The sequence below is a fragment of the Cavenderia fasciculata genome (genome assembly GCF_000203815.1).
Source record: "Cavenderia fasciculata unplaced genomic scaffold Scf_EUAJFUG02HR96I-5, whole genome shotgun sequence".
Lineage (NCBI taxonomy): Eukaryota > Evosea > Eumycetozoa > Acytosteliales > Cavenderiaceae > Cavenderia > Cavenderia fasciculata.
The window spans coordinates 3,338,048-3,358,398 of NW_004457624.1; the positions used below are offsets into that span (position 1 = coordinate 3,338,048).

Sequence of the window (20,351 nt, forward strand, 5' to 3'; positions counted from 1 at the left end):
TACTCTCTGAGAACAAAACCACAAATTAAATAGAAAAAATATAAATTTATTTATTTTCAAAATACCCCCCAAATATTAATTTGTTTTTAGTCTTGTGTCCTAAGTGTGTTTAGAAGGGTTGATCAACAGAGAGACATAGAGAGTAGAGTAGAAAGAATAGATTAGGTTTATTATTTATTAGGTTTTTTTTAAATTAAATTTTTAATTTATCAAAAAAAAAGAAATTAAAATAAATGATTGATTTCCAAACTTGGATATTCTTTTATATTATATATTTTTTTGGATGATTTATATATATATCTTTTATTATTTCAAAGGGGGGGGTAATATTTTTGGTGTATTTTCGTTTTAAATTATTATTATTATATTATTATTATTTTGTGTGATTGTTACAACATTTTTTTAATCTTTTGTTGTTTTTACTTTCTACGACCTCCACCACGTGGTTTACGTACAAAATCATCTTCATCATCACTACCAGCATCACCATAACTCCAGATACCGAGTCTCTTAGACTTGGCGTGTTGTTGATCGGCTTGCATGGCTTCATAGGTGGCACCCTTTCTGGCGAAACGGTCAAATTTGACGAAACCATTCTTGAGGAGCTCTGAATTGACGGAACCTTGGCTGTCTTGGAGAACGACGGTAGTCTTGCCACTGTCTTCCTTGTATTGGACTTGGAGAGTCATGATGGAGCTCAAAAACTCTTCTTCCATGAAATCGATGGCGGCTTCGTTGGCGGCGGCGTTGGAGTTGGCCTTGACGTAGGCGAGGTGGACGACACGGGAGAGTGGGGACAATGAGGCAAACTTGTGAGACAATGGACGTACCTTGTCGACAGTGGTAGTGGAGACATTTCCATAATCGTAAAATTGGACGGTGAGCTTGTTGGCGTCGGATACGGCGAGTACCTTGGCACGGTACCACTTGCCATCATCGTACTTGCAGTTGACGACCTCGCCAACCTTGGGGGCAGCACCAGCTGGTTCGGTGTGTCCAGCTTCAATGTCGAGCTTGGAGAGGAGTTGTTCGAGCTCGGTCGATGCATCAGACACATCTCTGACGTAGACTTCGGTGGCAGAGAGGATCGAGCTGACAGTGACTTCCTTTTGCGACTCGGCACGCTCTTTGGCGAGACGGTCGGCTTCTTGACGCTCGGCTTCTTCTTGGGCACGACGTTCGGCTTCTGGATCGTAGCTCTTCCAAATGTTGAGACGCTTGGATTTGGCACGGTTCTCGGCGTCGTCCAATGCCTTGATGTCGGCAGATCTTCCGTATGGGTCGTTGACAGTGGCAAAACCATTCTCTACGACTGTGATGGCGTGACTCTTGTTGTTCAAGTACAATACACCCAAAAAGTTGCCACCCTTGTCAACGTCGTCGATTTGCACTTGCACGTCGCGTTGGTGCAAAAGCTCACGTGAAAAGAGGAGGGCTTGGTTAGAGAGCTCGTCGTTCTCGGCATTCTCGCCTCTCTTTGGTGCACGGACATGTGCCAACGAGAAGTTAATGACAATGCATTCCTTTGGAATGTAGACCTTGTATCTTTGGCCTGAAAAGACATAGTCGATCACGGCATTGTAAGTTGCACTCTTGAGATGTGGAAGCAACTTGGTTGCCTTGTCCTTTAATTTAGAGTCATCTGTAGATACATCATTAATATTTAAATTTGGACATGAATCCTTACTTGAGAAAAGTCCCTTATTTGAATTCTTTGCTCTAAACAAGAAAATAGAATAAGTTAATCAATACAAATATATATTAATATTAATTTGTTTACATACTTTGATTCAGCAAGTACCAAAGATTCATAATCCATGGCTCTGTTATCAGCACCCTTATATTCATTAACCTTGGCTAAACCAGCTTCTGCCAATGCAACTGAAATATTACTAAAAAGAAAGAAAGATTAATTGTTATTATTATTTATGTCTTTTTGTTTTGTTTTCTATTATTTTACTTACAGTTTACCAAAATAAATAGTATAGAATGGTTTTTCTGGAAGATTTGGTTGATCGGTTTTAGTGATTTGTGGACGAACAAAGTCGAGTTTGGCAGTGACTGTTTGACCGACCAACTTCTTTCTCAAAAACTCCTTGGCTTCGAAAGCCCAATATCTCTCAAACTTGGCGTCCTTGTCCTTGAGGTCCTTTTCGGCCGACTTTAACAAGACGGGTACACGGATACTGGCCATTGACACCTTAAAGTCTCTACGACCGCCATTGGTCAAGGCGACTTGGATGGTGACTTGGGCGGTATTGTCAATCTCGGTGACCTTGCCCGAGATCTCTTCGGGGTAGCTACCGTCTTGGAACCCAGAGGCTGAAGAGGCCGAGCTGCCACCTTGAACGGATCCAAAAGAGGCCGTGGCAGCCGATGGCGTGTAGTTGGCCCAGACACCAGCACGACGCTTCTTGGCAGATGCCTCGGCCTCCTTGAGGGCGGCTTGGTCCTCTGCAGAACGGGTGGCGGCACTCCATGGCACCAAAGATGCAATACCGTTGCTCAAAAGCACATGGGCGACATCCTTGCCAGCACAGTTGATCGAACCGATAAGGTTGCTCGACTTGTCAAAAGTATCCAATGTCAAGACAACGTCACGGTGCAAGACATTGTTGTTGAGGAGTTGCTCACCTTCAACAACATGTGCTGGGTTCTCTCCCTCCTTTCTGCTGACTTGTACACCAGAAATATACACATTCAAAGTATTATGTAATTGTGGTAATGTCACCTTGAATGTTGTTAATCCCTTGCTAATATTTTCAACAATACCTAAGAAAATTAAAAAAGTAAAAGTAAAAGTAAATATCTCAATTCAAATAGAATGGAATGAATGGTTCATAGATCGTTCATAGAGTTGCTCTTACCATTTAATTTCTTTCCTTTAAGTTTGTTAAAGAGTTCAAGGTTATCAGCTGGTAAAGTATTTCTAACTGCAGTTTCCAAAACTGCTGGGTTCTTATTGTGTACACCAAGTTCCTTTGATACTGCATCACTTTCCAATTGAACCAAAGTTTGATCTCTAAAAAAAAGTTAAAATGATGAATGTAAATAAATATAAATGATCCACTGAGAAATATATATCAAATATATCAAATATATCAAATATATCTATCTATCTACATACGGTTTCTTTGATTTGTAGAGAGTTGCCCAACCACTAGTAACCATTTCATTATTAATACTATTTTCAACGTCATCGACAAGGAAGGCTGTGATGTATGGCTTTCCATTGGCAACGCTATAGTCAATCACAAAACTAACTCTTTTACCAATACATCTCTTTCTCAAGTGTTCTCTACTTTCCCATGCAAATGGCTAATTTTGAAGAAATGTGTTAATAATCAGTCAGCGGTTAGGGTTTAAGATATCTTATTCTTTCTTTTCTTTTCTTTCTTTTCTTTTCATACTTCATCTTGAGTAGCAGGTTGTTCGTTTCTGGCAGGTTTACCCAAACGTGGAGCAGAGATGGAGGAGAGGAGATACTCTTGCTTGGTCAACAATTCACCTCTGGTGGTGTCAACCTCTTGGATGGTGAGTGAATCACCAGAGTTGACTCCACGTACAATACCACGAATGGTCTTTTGTGGATGTATTTGTGATACGGTTGGTTGTTGTTGTTGTTGTTGTTGTGACATCATTATATATATATATATAAATATATTATTATTATTAAGAAGAAGAAGAAGAAGAAGAAGAAGGGAAGATTACGATGATGATAGATATATAAAAATACAACAAACTTAATCTATGACTTGACTGCTACTAATAATGAGATGATAGATATAGATAGGATAAAAGTATCGATATAAATATAATCTTGATCTGACTGACTCTCTCTCTCTATTACTACTACAATAATGATAATGAATGAACCAAACAATAATATTAAAAATGCTTCTTGGGAGCTCTGATGGTGTGGGTGAAGCTCACTCATTTTTGGCATGGTTCATCATAAAATTCAATATTTTTTTGCCTTTGACTTCTTTTTGACCACACCCTCATTAATATATTTTTTCTTCTTGTGGGTGGTCAAGTTTGAGTTAAACTTACTTTCTTTTTCTTCTTCCCTTCAATAATCATTTATATAATAAGTTTTGTAGAAAGAAGATCAAGTACTTGACTTGAATGTATCTATCTATCATAATAGTTAGGAAGTCAGGTGTTTCATCATACCCTTTTTTCATAACAGTACACACCAAAAGGGTATCTTCATCATTCAGAATGATGGAAAATATTTATTTATCCATCATAGATACAAACCTGATTTGGAAAAAGCTACATTGGGAATGAATGCATGCAAGATGTACATAATGATTCTCGCCACTTTATTTGAGTAAGCGTGGACATTCAAAGTAAAAGATCCCAATTTGTCAAACATTCCAACAAGTATTACAATTATTCCTAAAGAAGATCATCATAATGAACAAAACTAGATGGATAAAAAGCTAGCTCCTTTTCTGTGAGAGGGGTATGGATATTTTTGTATCTTTTTCGAGGTATGTCTGTGTCGATGTATTATTACTATCGGCTTGATAACCCAGAGATATTCATCACCATCAATGATTCCCTTCTTCTATCTCTCTCTCTCTTATAACAAGCTTGCTTATGGATACATTGGTGATAGTTGTTTTGATTTAACATAAATGTTAAACAACAACACATCTGACAGATACATACCATCTGCTGGCAGATGCATTCATCTATAGGCTGATGGGTTAGATTTGAATTAATCGTTGTAACATAGACCAATGATCTGTTTACCCTTTGGTATATATCGTTGTGACATCTCTTGGGGGGAGATGTGGATACGAAAAATGGGCAAAGGGCGAACTGTTTGATCTCAACCCACACGTGACCCAATCAAAAAGAGCATTTCATCGAATTGGCAGGAGGATCAAGATGACAAATTAATTTCTTCTCTACGTTTTGTTGTTCAATTTCCAACACCCAATACAACCGTACCAATGTGTTAAAACACTCGCACGCCCATCCCGATAATGGCAATTGGCAGAAAAGGGTTGATGAGTAGGGGCTGTTTCTGCTTGAAGCTCTCGATTATACGCGAAATGTTTTTCCCCAATTAAATTGCATTGGGTAGTTATTTGACGTAACAGGCCAAACCCTAACCAACAAACCAACCTCCTGCCTGCTGCTAACGTCACCCCACCACATGACCATTGATTCTGCAGACCATGCTATCATAAATAGGTTCAGTTCACATAAGATTTTAAGGATTATGATATATAACCATCGGAGTGATGATTTGTTATGTTGGTTGTTGATTGACATGATTGAGCGAGTGTTTGTCTGTGGGACAAACAGACAGAGAAGCTGTTGTTTTTTCTCAACCGCTTGCCTCTTTCTTGCCACCATGCAACGTACCATCCCCAAATTTGCGAGAGATATTGGAATCAAAGCGATTGATAGATTCCTGCCACTGGGTACTGTTGCAATTTACATTTAAATTTATTTAATTATTGAATTTTTGATTAGGAACCAAAGCGTTAAAAAGGGTTCCTCGAACCACAAGTTCAGAGCCACTTCACAATCAATCAATTAATTATTCTATCTATTTAATTAACCAAACAAACAAACAAACAAACAATCAAACAAACAAACAAACAAATACAAATAATTTTTTACTTTTATAATATATTTATACACCATCCATACTTTTTAAAATGAGCTCTACTTTAACCAACTGGACTAGATTAACTACGTATGTACATAATTTATAAAAAATAAATAAATATAGATTTGTTTGAATATTGTATTAATTATTATATTATTATTATTATCTTCCATCCATCTTTTTTTTTTTAATATATATAACATATAGTCAATTAGCTGTCGATGCTGTTTTATTTGACTCTGATACTGAAGATGTATTAAAGGTCTTTTGTTTAACAGAAATTAATTGTGTACCACAAGCTGGTAAGTTTAATGACCGTCCGTCCTAAAAGATTTCTTAAAAACTAACCTTTTTTTTTTTCATCTCTCTAGTCATTGCACCAACACTATCAAGCTGGCCAGCATCTTATTCAAATGTACGTTTCTATGAAATTCCAGTTGAATCCGATGCTATCAACAATGAAGCTGTTGCCATGTACGGAATGATTCCAAATGTTCGTCTCTTTAAAAACTATGGTGTCCAATATGACTATGTCAAGTCTTACTATGGTACCAATACCACCAACATGGAGAATGGTATCATTGCCAATCGTTAAACATATTATTATTACATTATATTCTATAGCCAACCTTTAAATCAATCTAATTCACCATATTTCATGTCGACATGAATGTAACCAACCAATCAAACAAACCAACAACCTAATCAACCAAACTAACCAACTAATCAATCAATTGTAAATTTTGTAAATTATTATTAATCACACATTTGTTTCATAACATTCCATTCACTCCAATCCATCTAGAAAGAATTATTCCTCTTTAGTTAATTGTACTTACTACAAACCGATTGTAGCGATAGTAGCAGTTTCTAAAGAAATACATACCAATTAAATATTAAATAAATCAACCAATTTATAAAGAGTGAATTTAATTAATTAATTCCTCTTTATCACCATTCCATCGGAATAAATAAATAAATAAATAAATAGTTATTATTATTATTATTATTTGTTATAAAGAAATAAATAAATGAATGAATGAATTGTCGATATGTTGTTCCATTGTATTTATATTTGAATTAATTTTCCAAACCGTTATTGAAAAGGGGTTTGGTAAACATCCAAATTATCGGGGTTCAACAGGATGGGAGAATATTTCCTTTAAAGGAAATAGGTTAGGTAAAAGTTTAACGGGATTGGGGCATTATTACCTTTTTACAAAACCAATGGTGACACCATCACCATCATTTGTATTGTATAATCGTCGATCCAAACTGATCTTGGCTGCTATGATGTTGTTGATGATGATGATAATAAATAAACTACTCGATTTGTTTTTTTGATGTTGTTGCAATTTGATAAATTTAAACCAAAAAAGGGTATTCTTTTCTTTTTTTTATGATTGATTCCTTCTTTTTTCATTAAAGTATCGGATGATTGCAGTTTTTTGAAGAGATATACCATCATGTGTAAGATGTTCAGCTGCCCATGACAGATAAAATGATAACTTGTTGGTTGCAAACCTTATTAATTGTAATGTCATTTTTTGGTCATTGGTTGTTGTCGTTGTTGTCGTTGTTGTCGTTGTTTCATTGGTTGTTGTTGTTGGGCGATTATTGTTATTGATGGTTTGATTTAATAAATCAAAAGATTGATTAAATAATTTATGGCAATGTGAAAGCAATGCAAGTATATACTTTTTATCGGTAAATATAGATGAAACATCCTCCAAAATAAATGTAGTATTATAATTATTACCATCAAATTTGTTTGTCTAAAAAGAGAAAAGGATTAGTACTAATTTAATAATTATATTATGTTGATGATGAGTTGTTTCTATAACTATTTAAACATACCATTGATAAAATATTTTGTAAAGATTCAGAAGCAGAATTAAATATTCGCTGACAAGTACTCTTGTTTAAAGTGGTTGATATCTCTAAAATGGTATTACATCCATCAACCAATTCACCAATATCATATTCCGTTTCTCCTTTGGTTGTTTTTGTTTTTGATCCCCAATCTCCATTAAATCTTCTCATTAAAAAACAATATGCATATCTAACGATGGAGTAGAGTAGAAAGAGAGAGAGAGAGAAACAATTAATATAATATAAATATAATAATTAATATTTAATACATACACAATATCTAAAAGATTATTAATTAAAGTTGATGATGGGTTTCCAGGGAATATTTTTGATAATGGTACAATATTTTCATAAATATCTGGTATATCATCATCATCTTCATCATCAACTATATCATCATCTTTTTCTTGAATTTCAATGATCTTTGTAGTTTGTTGTTGTTGTTCTTTTTGTATCCACCATGGAACCCATTCTTCTATTGTATTTGATATTGATCCATCTTGAATTGATCTATGGAATTCTTCAATCTCTTCTTTTGTCAATAATGCCAATAATTGTTCTTCACTCATATCATCCAAGTTTAATTTAGATAAATCGATTGGTTCTTCTTCTTCTCTATCATCTTGTTCATTTCCATCATTTTGTTCAACTACATCATGATCATCTTCATCTTCTTGATCGTTGTCATCAATTAAACTATCATATATATTGTCTTCACGATCATAAATCTTTTTCATTTTCTTTAATAGGTTGAGTGCTTCGGATGGTGTAGACTTGTCAATCGACTCTAATCCCTCGCGTACCTGTGTCTCGTAAAAAGAGTCTGTACACTTTTCATTATGTTGTTTGAAGCATTGTGAAGAACAGTATCCAATAAAACATCTTGGACAACTATAAACTGTAAATTGATGATTACATCTAAGATAGATAGATAGACAGATAGATTTACACATTAATATTATGTTATTTGATATTTTTCATCAATACTTCTAACTCTAACTTTTACTTACATTGTACATAGACCTGATTTGGTTCTAAGATCATTGCTTCCATTACTATTTACATTGATATTTACATCTTTTTCTTCTTTTTCTTCATCGCCTTGTTGATCGATGACTTGTATCTTGATTGCTTTGTTCTTTGTGATGGTTCGTTCGGTCGATGTGTTTGATATCGTTTGTTTATTATTGTCAATGATTTTTAGTACCGATGATATACCATCATCTGTAAAGTCTAAATGATGTCTTTGTCGTTGTTGTTGTTGTTTCATTGATCGATAACTATCTTTCTATTTTTGTATACAAATAAACAATAACAATCTTGAAACTAATAAAAAAAAAAAAAACAAATTTGTACTTACTTCTTCTTCTTTTATCTCTTTCACTATACTACTGTTATAATAATATAACTACTATTTGTTAACTCACCTATAATCACGACGTCACAATAAACAAACAAACATCAACAAACATCAACCCATTCAAATATTAATATTAGTACTACTAACACAAAATCAAGATGACAACGATCGAATAATTATAATAATAACAGAATTCTTATACAATTATATATAATTGTCCCTACACCTTGTATTACTTATTGATGTTTAAATAAATAATAAATAAATAAATGACACACACAGATACAATAAAGTAATAATATTAATAATGCTTATGAAGAGAAGCTATGAGTGCTCACTCAAAGCACACAAAAATAAATGAAATTAAATTGCAACAAAATCAAAAAATATCTTTGGGTTGAGTGAGTACTCCGACTGGAAGAGTGAGAGAGTTGTTATTTATGACTGACCGATTTTTGGATGCGCTTACCCTCTTCAACAAAGTCGGTCAGTCACCTACGTAACTAGCTGGTGCACCAGCTATCTATAAAAGAGAACAATGTAGCTACTCTTTGTTCAGTATACAACCACAACAACAACAACTCAACCATTAAATAATGGATAGTAATAATAACAATAGTACTAGTAATAATAGTTGTAGTAGTAGTAGTAGTAGTATTAAAGTACAATCTCCTTTATTGTCTACTTCTTCCTCCTCCACCAATGTATCTGCTCCACATGTGTCTATTGCCGTAGTCGATGATGATACTGTCTCTGCTGCTGTCTCTGCTGCTTCTGTGTCTCCCCCTCTTGCTTGTACAAGTACTACTATCTCTAGTCCACTCATGTCTTTAGATATGTGTCCTTGCCCTCCTCCTCCTCCTCCTCCTCCCCTTGCCGATGCCGATTCTGATGCCGATGCTGATGCTAAAGTCTGTGTAGCCACTGCTATGGTGTTAGATCCTTCCCCTTGTCTCCCTTCTTGTCCGTTGGCTAGTATGCAAGTTGATTCTGATTCCCCTTCCCCTTCCCATTCCCATTCCCCTCCATCTAGTACTTGTCCTAGTCCTTCTCATCAAATCATCGAGATACAACCAATAATTTCAAAGACATTTAATGATTTAAATAGAAAGTGTCTATTGTCTATTATTCAAAACATTGAAGATGATGTTGACATGCTGTCATTGTTGTTTACGTGCAAGAAGATGCTCCATCTTGTGTCGTTGGGCGTTACCTCGGCTCCGTCAAGCGGGCCACTCGTACAGTTGAAGCAAGTGTATCTGATCAACACCGAGGATGGGTTCCGCCGAGACATTGTGTCCAAGAGAATGACGAGAAACATGTCGTTGCTAGCACTGCGCTCGTTCAAGTGGCAGTGGGACCACGCCGTCGGCTTTGATTTGGTGATGGACCAGGACTACATTACCAAGCTGTCGTTACAGACAGGTGTAAAGGACTTCCTCAAGGCACCAACCGACACTTGCAAGCTAGGTATCTGTCTAGGCAACATGTCGCATCATGTTGTGCCGTACTCTACCAAGTCTTTGATGGTTAGTTTGTGTCACCGTGATTTTAGCCGTTTGAAGGGGCTCGAGACACTGGTCCAAAAGCACTGTAAGAGCATGGGCCTCAGCAAGAAGGCACCCCTTCCAGAGTCGTTGACCAAGCTGTACATGTGTCACGGATCATTCGAGTATGCGTCCTTGCCAAGAGGTCTCCGTGAACTCAACCTGTATCCGGCCGACGAGACGCTTGCGTCGACCCTCACCGAGTTGGATTTGGGTGCGTTGACCGAGCTGACGTCCATGTCGCTCAACCACGTACACTTGAACACGCGTACTGGGATGAACACGTTTATGCGTAGTCTGGCAGCCGGCAACAAGACCATGCCAACCAACTTGCGGTTCCCACCCAACCTACTCCGCTTGAGTGCCATGTCGTCGGTGCTCCACGTGGACGCGTTGCCCACCACACTCGTATCGCTGCACATCAACTGGGCCATCAGCAACACCGAGCCGGCCTGGTGCAACCTGACCAAGTTGGTCAGTCTCGAGACTGCACAGTTCTCAGGCGTCCCCATGGAGACGCTCAACCGCATGACGTTCCCCCGCACACTGCGCTCGCTCACCCTGCTCAACTGCCAGCAGCCCAACCGCGCCATCCGATTTGCGCCGCCTGCCGCCTTGGAGAAACTGATCGTCGAGCCGTTCACCCTCGTCTCTTCCGTGCCCGCGTCCGTCACCAACCTCCTGCTCAAAGGCAAGGGCGAGCGCATGCCGGCCGAGTTTATCCCGCGCACGGTCACCAAACTCTCTCTTCTCTGGGTCGACGAAGACAAGCTGCAAAACGTCATCCCATCGTCTGTCCGCGACCTCAAGACTGACTACCTACTCAAGCCAGTCTTTTTACCACCCCTTCCTCTCCTATCCTACGAGATATACTGTCTTCAGCCATTTGCGTCCGCCCCATACGCCGACAACCGTACATCGCAGTCTATTACAACACTCCATCTTCGCGGTAGTGTCCCAGGAGCCACCCGATCCATTTCACAGCTTTTCCAAGCCAACTCGATTCCTCGATCGGTCACGCACCTCAAGATCAAGCTCGACGTCCCCTCGCCATCACTTCGTTTCTCGTTTCGCCTGACCGAGATCTTTGCTCGATCCAATATCACCCGTATCTCTGTCGAGTTGGTATCCGATGCCAAAATAAAGGATGGCAAGGTGTCCACCTACCATATCCGTCGCGACCCCAACACCAGCTCCAAGCATGTGTTCGTGGTCGAACAAAACAGTCTCTATGGTGGATTCATCGACATCACCAATCCTGCCATCACCCACTACTTGAATGTTAAAAAGTCTGGTCCTTTCATCTCTACCAATTCAATTTGTACAACTTCATCCTCTTCATCATCAAGATCAACAAAAAGAAAATAAACTAAACTAAAATATTTATTTATTTATTTAATTTAAATTTTGGGTGTGACTCATGGAAAGTTTAATTAAACCTAAATTTCGAGGGTTGTGTGAAGATATTGTGTTAAATAAATTCAAAACTAGCAGTAATAATAATTACAATATACATAGAGAGAGAGAGAGAGAGAGAGAGAAGAGATACATATAGATAGATAGATATAGATATTAGATAGATAAGAAGAAGAAGAGGAAGAGGAAGGAGGTGTCATGACAATTTAATACAACAAGACAACATCAAATTTGTAACATCAAAAAATAGAATAATAATAATAATAATAATAAATACATATTGTATCTTGTAGTACCTATCTCTTTATTATATAAATAGAGAGATATAAGATAGAGAGATAGATAGAAAGATATATAGAAGAGATGATGTCTCAATACCATACACAAAAGATGCAAAGATTAAAAGAAGAAGCTGAACAACACCAACAGCAACAACAACAACAACAATCATCATCTCCACAAAGAACTCCACCAATGTTGACTACTGGTGGAGGGTTTAGGAATGTAGGTCCTCCTCTTAACCCTACCCCATCACCAAGTAACAATAATAATAGTAGTTTAGGTATTAATGGTAATAGTATGATGAATAATAATAATAATAACCAATCAATGAGAAGATCAAGTGGTGGAAGTAGTACATTGACAGGTTCAGGTAGTAATAATGGAGGTGGAGGAGGTGGTATAGTTGGAGATCAAACAACTTTATTATATAATCATCAACCAAATAATAATCATCATCATCAACAACATAACCATCATCCAAATCAACATATGAATAATGGAGGACAAATGATGATGAGAATGAAACCAAATAAATTTATGGTAACTTATACTGTTGGAGCAGTAGGAGGTCAACAACATTGCTTTGGAGTTAATGCTATGGCACATTGTAGTGATAGTAATACTTTATTTACTGCTGGTAGAGATTCAACTATTAAATCATGGTCATTGGATCATAGCAATACTACTACACCCACGGTTCAACATAAACGTAGTTTCCAAGATCATTCAGATTGGGTCAACGATCTATTCCTAAGTAAAGATCAACAACATTGTAAGTAGTATCAATAATATATATACATAATAAATGATGTTTAATAATATTGATAATCTATCTCAATATTTATTTTAGTGGTCAGTTCATCATCAGATTCAACGATTAAAATATGGAATGTAAATAATGCAGAATGTATAAAAACCCTATCAAAACCTCATGAAGATTATGTAAAATCATTGGCCTACTCTCCATTGGTCAATGTATTTGCATCGTCTGGTTTAGATTCAAATATCATTCTTTGGGATTTAAATGAATGTATAAATATTACTTCAATCAATTTAAATGGTAATTGTAGTAGTAGTATTACTAATCCTTTAAATGCAACTTCATTAAAACAACAACAACAACAACAACAAAAAATACCTATTACAACAAAAGAATCAATTGATGAAGAAGAAGATGATGAAGATGATGATGAAGAAGAAGAAGAAATGGAAGAAAAAAGTAATAATAATAATAATAATCAATTTAATCAATTTAATCAATTTAATGGATCAAAATTATCACCAATGTATAAAGGAAATAGACAAATTGTAGGAAGAGCAGGAGGAGATGGTGTATCAATATATAGTTTGGCCATGAATGAACAAGCAACTTTGGTTATGGCGGGATCAACTGGACGGACTATTCACGGATGGGATATACGTGCCGGTCAAGTAGTACTCAAGCTCAAAGGACATGTTGACAATGTACGATCATTGACAATGAGTCCCGATGGTAAAATGTGTGTTTCAGCGAGTTCAGATGGAACATTTAGATTGTGGGATGTTGGTATGCGAAAGTGTGTTCACACCTTTGACGATGTTCATCAAGATTCTGTTTGGAAGGTGATTGCAGACCAATCATTTAATCATATTATATCTGGTGGTCGTGACGGTTACGTCTATAGTACAGATCTAAGAACATTGGAATCAACACCAATCGCAAAAGAACCTCATCCAATTCTTGGTCTATTATTGGAAGAATATGAAAATAGAATTTGGGTTTCAACAACAGATTCAACTATAAAAAATTATAATTTAAAGGTTGAAAAAGAAAAAGAAAAGGAAAAAGAAAAAGAAAAAGAAAAAGAAATTAGATTTGTTGATGAACAAGATAATAACCCAACAAATTCAACGAGTAATATTCTTGAATCATTATCTTCTTGTCCATTAATTTCAATTAAAGGTAGAGCAGGAATTATTAAACATCATTTGTTAAATAATCGTAGATATTTATTAACAAGAGATACAGACGATTGTACAAGTCTTTGGGATATAACCAAAGGCGAGTTGATAGAGTCGTATGGTCAATCGGTAGATTTTGATAAAAAGATTGAAGAATTGGTGGAAATTGTATCGATTCCCAAATGGATGTCGATCGATACCAAAACTGGTGGTATTAATATAACTTTGGAAATACCTCAATGTTTCAAGGCAGATGTGAACCTATTAAACCTTGGTGTCACTCTTTTGGATGGTGAAGAAGATTCAATCTATAACATTGGTGAAAGAGTTTTATCAAGTTTATTTGCAAATTGGAAATTATTAAAAATTAAAAAGGAAAAGGAAAAGGATAAAAAGGAAAAGGAAAAGGAAAAAGATGAAGATGATGGAGAAGATGGAAATCAAAATGATGATAATCATTCAATTGTTAGTGGTTCAAGTCAAGTTACAAATGTTAATCCAATTGATTCACCAAGTTTATTGGTTGTTGATATTGCAAGAAAATCAAATAACAGCAATGTTAAAGAGAGATCCAATTTAAATTTAAATTCATCAACTCAATCTAGTAGTACAACAACTCCAATTAATAGTCTAACACCAAATACAAGTACAAATTCAATTGAAGGTTTATTACATCAAAATCAACAAACAAATAATAATTCAAATAATAGGAGAATAATATTTGATTTACCAAAAGATACATCTATTAGAATTTGGGAAGAGAATTCAGGTCATACATTGATGCGTAAATCAAGATTGGATGAATTCACAGGACAAGAAGGTTTGCCACAATGGATATCTGATTGTCTATTAAATGGTATTTATAAATTGGCACCAGATCCATCACAAAAATTGGTCATCTTTTTATCTCCATTTGAATCATTCAATAATAGTAATAATTATAATAATAATAATCATTCAAATGGTTTTGCCAATGCTTCTTCTTCTTCATCTTCTGTTTCAGTTGGACCACGTCAAAAAATACCATGTAATACAAATTCAAGTGTACTCATTAAAAGGGTTTGTTTACATGTTGCACAAAAAGCTCAATCTCCTCCACAGTACCTAGTCGATATCATGGCCAATCCAAGTATTCCACCCGATGAATACATTGAAATCCTTTGTCAAGGCAAAGTCCTCCTCCCAAAGTACACTTTACAAACTGTCAAAACATTCTTTTGGAAATCAAGTGATGATATTCAACTTTTTTATCGATTTAAATCATTATCAAATATTAATCATCATTTTAAATCATTAAAGAAATAGAAAAGAAATTATTTTTTTTCGCATCCAATATTTACTCAGTTGTTTAATGAAGTTCACCACGACACATACATATAATATACATATATACACGCATATGTGCCGACACTGGCTTTTTTGTGTTTGTCTTTTTACAATCTAATCGAATAACAAAGATCAATATCATCTATCATTTAAAAAGATATGAGGAACAAATTAATTAAATTAACCCCCAACCAAGGGTTGTACATGGGTGGGTGAGTGAGTGAGTGGGTACTCTTTAAAAACATATATATATATATTAATCGAAGGGTGGAGGTGGTTTGTTCACTAGTACGTCGAATTTGTTTGTTTTTTTTTTCTTCAACCACCCTACCCTTGCACTCTGAGACAGCTGAAATGAGCTGTTGTCATTGTTATATTTAAAGGTTTAAACCTATTTTTATCTTTGCTGCTGTGATGATGTTAAAGATAATGTGATGATGATGTTGGTTCCATCATGTTCAATAGACAACCCTCCCCATCTCTATCAACTCACCTCTCATTCAAAATTGGAAATATCGATATAGGAATGATATGTGATATTCAACCCAACGTTGATTCATCATCATCATCAATCATTTGATTTATTTCACCCATCGGTGCGTGGGAAAGGGGAGGTGGTGAAGGTTCAAGTTGATAAACAAGAAGAAGAAGAATCATCATCATTCATCAAACAAACAAAACAAACCTAAACCCACCCTCTCCTTTCTCTCTTTATAACAATTTTTTTTTTTAAAAGAGAGTTACTTTTACATTTTATATATATAGTAATGCACTCATGTTGTCATTTCCAACTCTGTCCCTTCTTCTCGTTGTTATTGTAGTACTACTTTATCAATATTGATTTTTTTAATAATAGGTTGCCGTTGTTGTTGTTGTTCCATCCATCCACATTCACCCCCACCCACTTCCCTCCTACTACTACTACAACTACTACTTTTACTTGTTTTAAAAATATTATAGAGAGAGAGAGAGTGAAGTTGGTTCAGTTTTTTTTTTAAAATATCCCCATAACTCATCACAACAACAACATATATATATGTATGGGTAATACAACAATACAGTACAATATCATCCATCGTACCCACCCATTATTTTGAAAATAATAAATATTATTTATGTTTTAAAACAACCATTCATCATCAAAAATTCCATATTCATTATACCTACCTTTTCCATCATCTCTCTTTAAATATAATATTTAAAACAACAACAAATCAATCTCTTTTTCTTTTTTTTAAAATTTGATCAATCATCAAAAAAAAAAGATGGATATAACATTTAATAATAATAATCTTGGAAAATCGACCATGATTTTTAATAAATCAACCTTTAAAAGATTTTCGTCACAATTTTCATTGTTTTCATCACCACCACCACAATCATCTACATCTACATTAAATATCAATAATAATAATAATAATAATAATAGTAATAATAATTTATCAACTTCAACAAGTTTTGGAAATAATTTAAATTTAATTTTAAATAATGATAATCATCATCAAGATCAAATCATATTGCAAGAGGCTGAATCTTGTTATATTTCATCATCCAATATTATTAATTATAATTTACCAACATTACCATTGGTAGTACAAAGAAAAGTGATTGAATGTTATTGGAGAGTTTACTGGTTCAATGATGAAATCAATGTAAAGGATCGATCAAAGTTGGCATTGGTCTCTAGAGAATGGTTTGATCAGAGTGCCAAATTTTTCAACAATACCATCAAGAAACCATTCAATCCAATGAAAGATGATTTCTACCAATTTCAAAAACATCTTCAAAACCCATACTGTCTCTACAAACATTTTAGTAGTATATTATTTAGTTCACAATTCAATCCAAGTGAATTCCGTATCAACTATTGTCTCTCACAATTTAATTTAATCCTTGATCAATTAATTGATAATATTGAACAATTTAAATTAAACTCTAATAATGGAAATATTGATTCTCTTTGGGAAAATCAAAATCAAAATAACTCTAATAATAATAATAATAATAATAATAATATGGAGATTAAAATTAGAGCAAGTAGAAATCCAATTATAAATTTATTTTATAAATTTAAAAATGCAACTTTAAAGAATACCAATTCAGCCTATAATAATAGTTTTCAACAAATATATAGTATGATATTTGATCGATTGGATACGATTGATATCAAGGCACTCAATAGTTATTTGTTGCTGCCGCATGTCCAAAAGTACACCAATACATTGTTGGATCTGACAAGAGAGTGCAATGAAAAGATTATCCGTCTCAAAAACTATAGTCGTGGTGAGACATCTCCCATCATCTACTACCACAATGCTTTGTTTCAAGATGAAAAGATCTTTGAAACACTCGAGCACCTAGATGCCACCCATTTGGTATCTGTCAGCGCACCACCCTTTGCCTCGTTACCAGACCTTCTTCGTCGATGCAAGAACCTATCCTTTTTCGTCATTCGTCATGCTAGTATCAAAACACAAATCTCGGCCGAGTATTCTATGGAAATTATCCAATCTCTACCTCCATCGGTAGTCAAGATCCTATTTGACTTTTCAGCCAAAACATTCAAGATTCCATACCACCTTTTGACTCCTGGTCGGTTCCCTCGTCTCGTCTCGCTATTTGTCACCAAAGAGGAAAAGACAACCGATGAATACTATCAATTCCTTGATACCAATACCCATATATCTGATATTCGTCTAACTTGTTGTAGCAACGACACTACCAATTCTCTATTGACCAAAGTAATGAAAGAAAGAAAGAATATTACAATGTGGTATGTCTCTTGTCAAAATCCTTCTTTATCCAATTCAACCATTCCTAGTACAACTCTGACAACTGGCCAATCGTCGTCTGAATCCCAACCAAATGCATTATATCAACCACATTTAAACCTTCACGTACGCGTTAGATACCTTCGTATCGATTGCTTTTCATCGATTCCATCGAATCTTTCAAAATATGTTTTCCTTCAAAACCTGGAAATCTACTTTATGGACGTTAGAAATGAATCATTTCAACAATTGGCTCAGTTTGTCACAGACATGCAGACGGTCCAAGTAAACATTTTAAAAAAACTTACAGTCAAACTACCAACCATCTCCAAAGAGGCTCGACTCAAATCCATCTGCTTTAAACCTCTCTTTATGGCACTGTGTAAAAGTTCTGTCGACTATATAAGAATCGATCTTCCCTTTTTCAAGCCTCCCAACACCAAATACGAATTAAAACACCGCGATACAAAGGTTATGGATTCTCATTATTTCTATGAAAATACTTTAAATACCTTTACCTTTACTTTTAAACCTCAATTTAAATAAAAAGTAAAAAATAAAAAATAAAAAAAATTTAATAATTAATTAAAAATACATTGGATTTGTTTTTTTTTTTTTTGTAGTGTTACATTTTTGAATTCTTTCTATTAGAGAATTTAATTATAATCTTCTTGAACACTTTTATAAAAGTGTAAACTTGTGCAGAAATATTCTGGCAATTATTTTTTTCACCAGTTTTTACTCAATTGGATATTTAAACTAATAATCTGTACAGGGGACAAGAGAAATCTTGCACCAACCAATTAAATCAAATAAATCTAAAAAAAAATCCACTCGAGCCCTGCGGCAAAAAAAAGTGAGATAGGACAAAAAAGAGTGCACCAACCGAGAATCGAACTCGGATCGAATCCGTGGCAGGGATCCATTCTACCATTGAACCATTGGTGCTACTGTTGAAGATTTTTCTGATCTCTGGGCCTGGTCCGGCGATTTTTTTTTCAACGAGTTACAAATTTTTTACACGGGTGATGATTTCTCATACTAAAAGTTAATATGGTGAACAAATGAGAACCAAGCTTGGGTTAAAAAAAGTAAAAAAAAGTTGATCCTTTGGAGGGGGTGAACCCATAGAGAGTCTTTCATGAAGTAAAATCAACAAGAACAGGTATCTGCGTACGTATCGAAGGATATGGAGCAGAAATCAGAAAAGAGCGATGTTTATGGATCGAATCCGTGGCAGGGATCCATTCAACCATTGAACCATTGGTGCTACTGTTGAAGATTTTTCCCACATCTTTTGTTTCTTGTTTTGGCTCACAAAAAATTGGTACTTATTAAAAGTTTTTTGGGGTTGTTCTTTTGACCTCAAAAATTTTGGCCTCATGGTGCTATTTTTTTTGGATGTGTTGCATCTACTAATCAGTTTTTAATGATGATGGGAAATAAAATAATTTAAAAACTGATAGAATCAATGGCAAGGATCCAAACTACCATTGAAGTGTTGTTTTTTTAGGCAGACTAAAACAAAATAAACAATTTTTTTTAATTTTTCAAAAAAACAAATCACACTCAATCGAATAAGAAAGCACACGATCAACAATACAAACCTCTTTGCCGATTGAAAAAAAAATATTACAAACAAGAAACTGGAAACAAACCTTAAAAATTCAACATTTCAAAATGGAAAACAATTGGAGCAAGAGGAGATATTAAAACATTGGATAAATTCATGACAAAACACAATGATGGTGGGTTTTCATGCGTCATCTTTTCAGCCATCGAACATAATCACTTGTTATTTATTCAACACCTGTTCAATCAATACCCACACAAAATGCAAATCGATCACAACTATAGGAGTTTAGCCATCAACAGGAATCGTCCAATGATATTGAAATACTTTTAAGATTTGGCACATCAAGAAAAGACTCTGCCCAAATACTGGTTCAATCTCAAAACCTAAGGAGCTGACAAATGTATTCAATGAAATTCCTTATTTTAATGATTTATTATCAACAGAAAAGAAAAGAAAAGAAAAGATTCAATCATCATTCATGATCAATATAGTGAATCCAAAAGTCAAATAAATTAATTAATATTGAAGGCACCATTACTTACTACACTAAAGTTGAATACGCTAGATTTATAAGAAGTATTTGAAACAGTGTAGTGTCTATAAAATAATGGTATTTTTAATAAAT

General features: G+C 35.0%; 6 protein-coding genes and 1 non-coding gene across 7 annotated transcripts; 4 read left to right on the forward strand and 3 right to left on the reverse strand.

Moving 5' to 3' along the window:
* Positions 1-419: 419 nt before the first annotated feature.
* snd1 (nuclease domain-containing protein) lies at positions 420-3,638 on the reverse strand (the record flags this gene model as incomplete). Its single annotated transcript, XM_004366022.1, has 6 exons — positions 420-1,719; positions 1,785-1,892; positions 1,965-2,772; positions 2,868-3,022; positions 3,128-3,318; positions 3,411-3,638. The coding sequence occupies 6 exons, from the start codon at positions 3,636-3,638 to the stop codon at positions 420-422; spliced, it is 2,790 nt and encodes a 929-aa protein (XP_004366079.1).
* Positions 3,639-5,684: 2,046 nt separating this feature from the next.
* On the forward strand, positions 5,685-6,230 carry DFA_12336 (uncharacterized protein; the record flags this gene model as incomplete). Its single annotated transcript, XM_004366023.1, has 3 exons — positions 5,685-5,722; positions 5,843-5,937; positions 6,007-6,230. 3 exons carry the CDS (start codon positions 5,685-5,687, stop codon positions 6,228-6,230), a joined length of 357 nt encoding a protein of 118 aa, XP_004366080.1.
* A 161-nt stretch (positions 6,231-6,391) lies between these two features.
* On the reverse strand, positions 6,392-8,777 carry DFA_12337 (uncharacterized protein; the record flags this gene model as incomplete). The annotated part of the gene is made up of 7 exons (XM_004366024.1): positions 6,392-6,436; positions 6,482-6,505; positions 6,856-6,923; positions 7,098-7,410; positions 7,493-7,673; positions 7,781-8,425; positions 8,518-8,777. 7 exons carry the CDS (start codon positions 8,775-8,777, stop codon positions 6,392-6,394), a joined length of 1,536 nt encoding a protein of 511 aa, XP_004366081.1.
* Positions 8,778-9,463: 686 nt separating this feature from the next.
* Positions 9,464-11,782, forward strand: DFA_12338 (uncharacterized protein; the record flags this gene model as incomplete). The annotated part of the gene is made up of 3 exons (XM_004366025.1): positions 9,464-9,842; positions 10,049-10,122; positions 11,297-11,782. 3 exons carry the CDS (start codon positions 9,464-9,466, stop codon positions 11,780-11,782), a joined length of 939 nt encoding a protein of 312 aa, XP_004366082.1.
* A 414-nt stretch (positions 11,783-12,196) lies between these two features.
* DFA_12339 (WD40 repeat-containing protein) lies at positions 12,197-15,358 on the forward strand (the record flags this gene model as incomplete). Its single annotated transcript, XM_004366026.1, has 2 exons — positions 12,197-12,884; positions 12,963-15,358. The coding sequence occupies 2 exons, from the start codon at positions 12,197-12,199 to the stop codon at positions 15,356-15,358; spliced, it is 3,084 nt and encodes a 1,027-aa protein (XP_004366083.1).
* A 1,286-nt stretch (positions 15,359-16,644) lies between these two features.
* On the forward strand, positions 16,645-20,237 carry DFA_12340 (uncharacterized protein; the record flags this gene model as incomplete). The annotated part of the gene is made up of 4 exons (XM_004366027.1): positions 16,645-18,435; positions 18,774-18,841; positions 19,311-19,386; positions 20,058-20,237. The coding sequence occupies 4 exons, from the start codon at positions 16,645-16,647 to the stop codon at positions 20,235-20,237; spliced, it is 2,115 nt and encodes a 704-aa protein (XP_004366084.1).
* DFA_12341 lies at positions 19,028-19,098 on the reverse strand. The gene has a single exon. It is a non-coding gene; the product is annotated as a tRNA-Gly (tRNA).
* Positions 20,238-20,351: the final 114 nt, after the last annotated feature.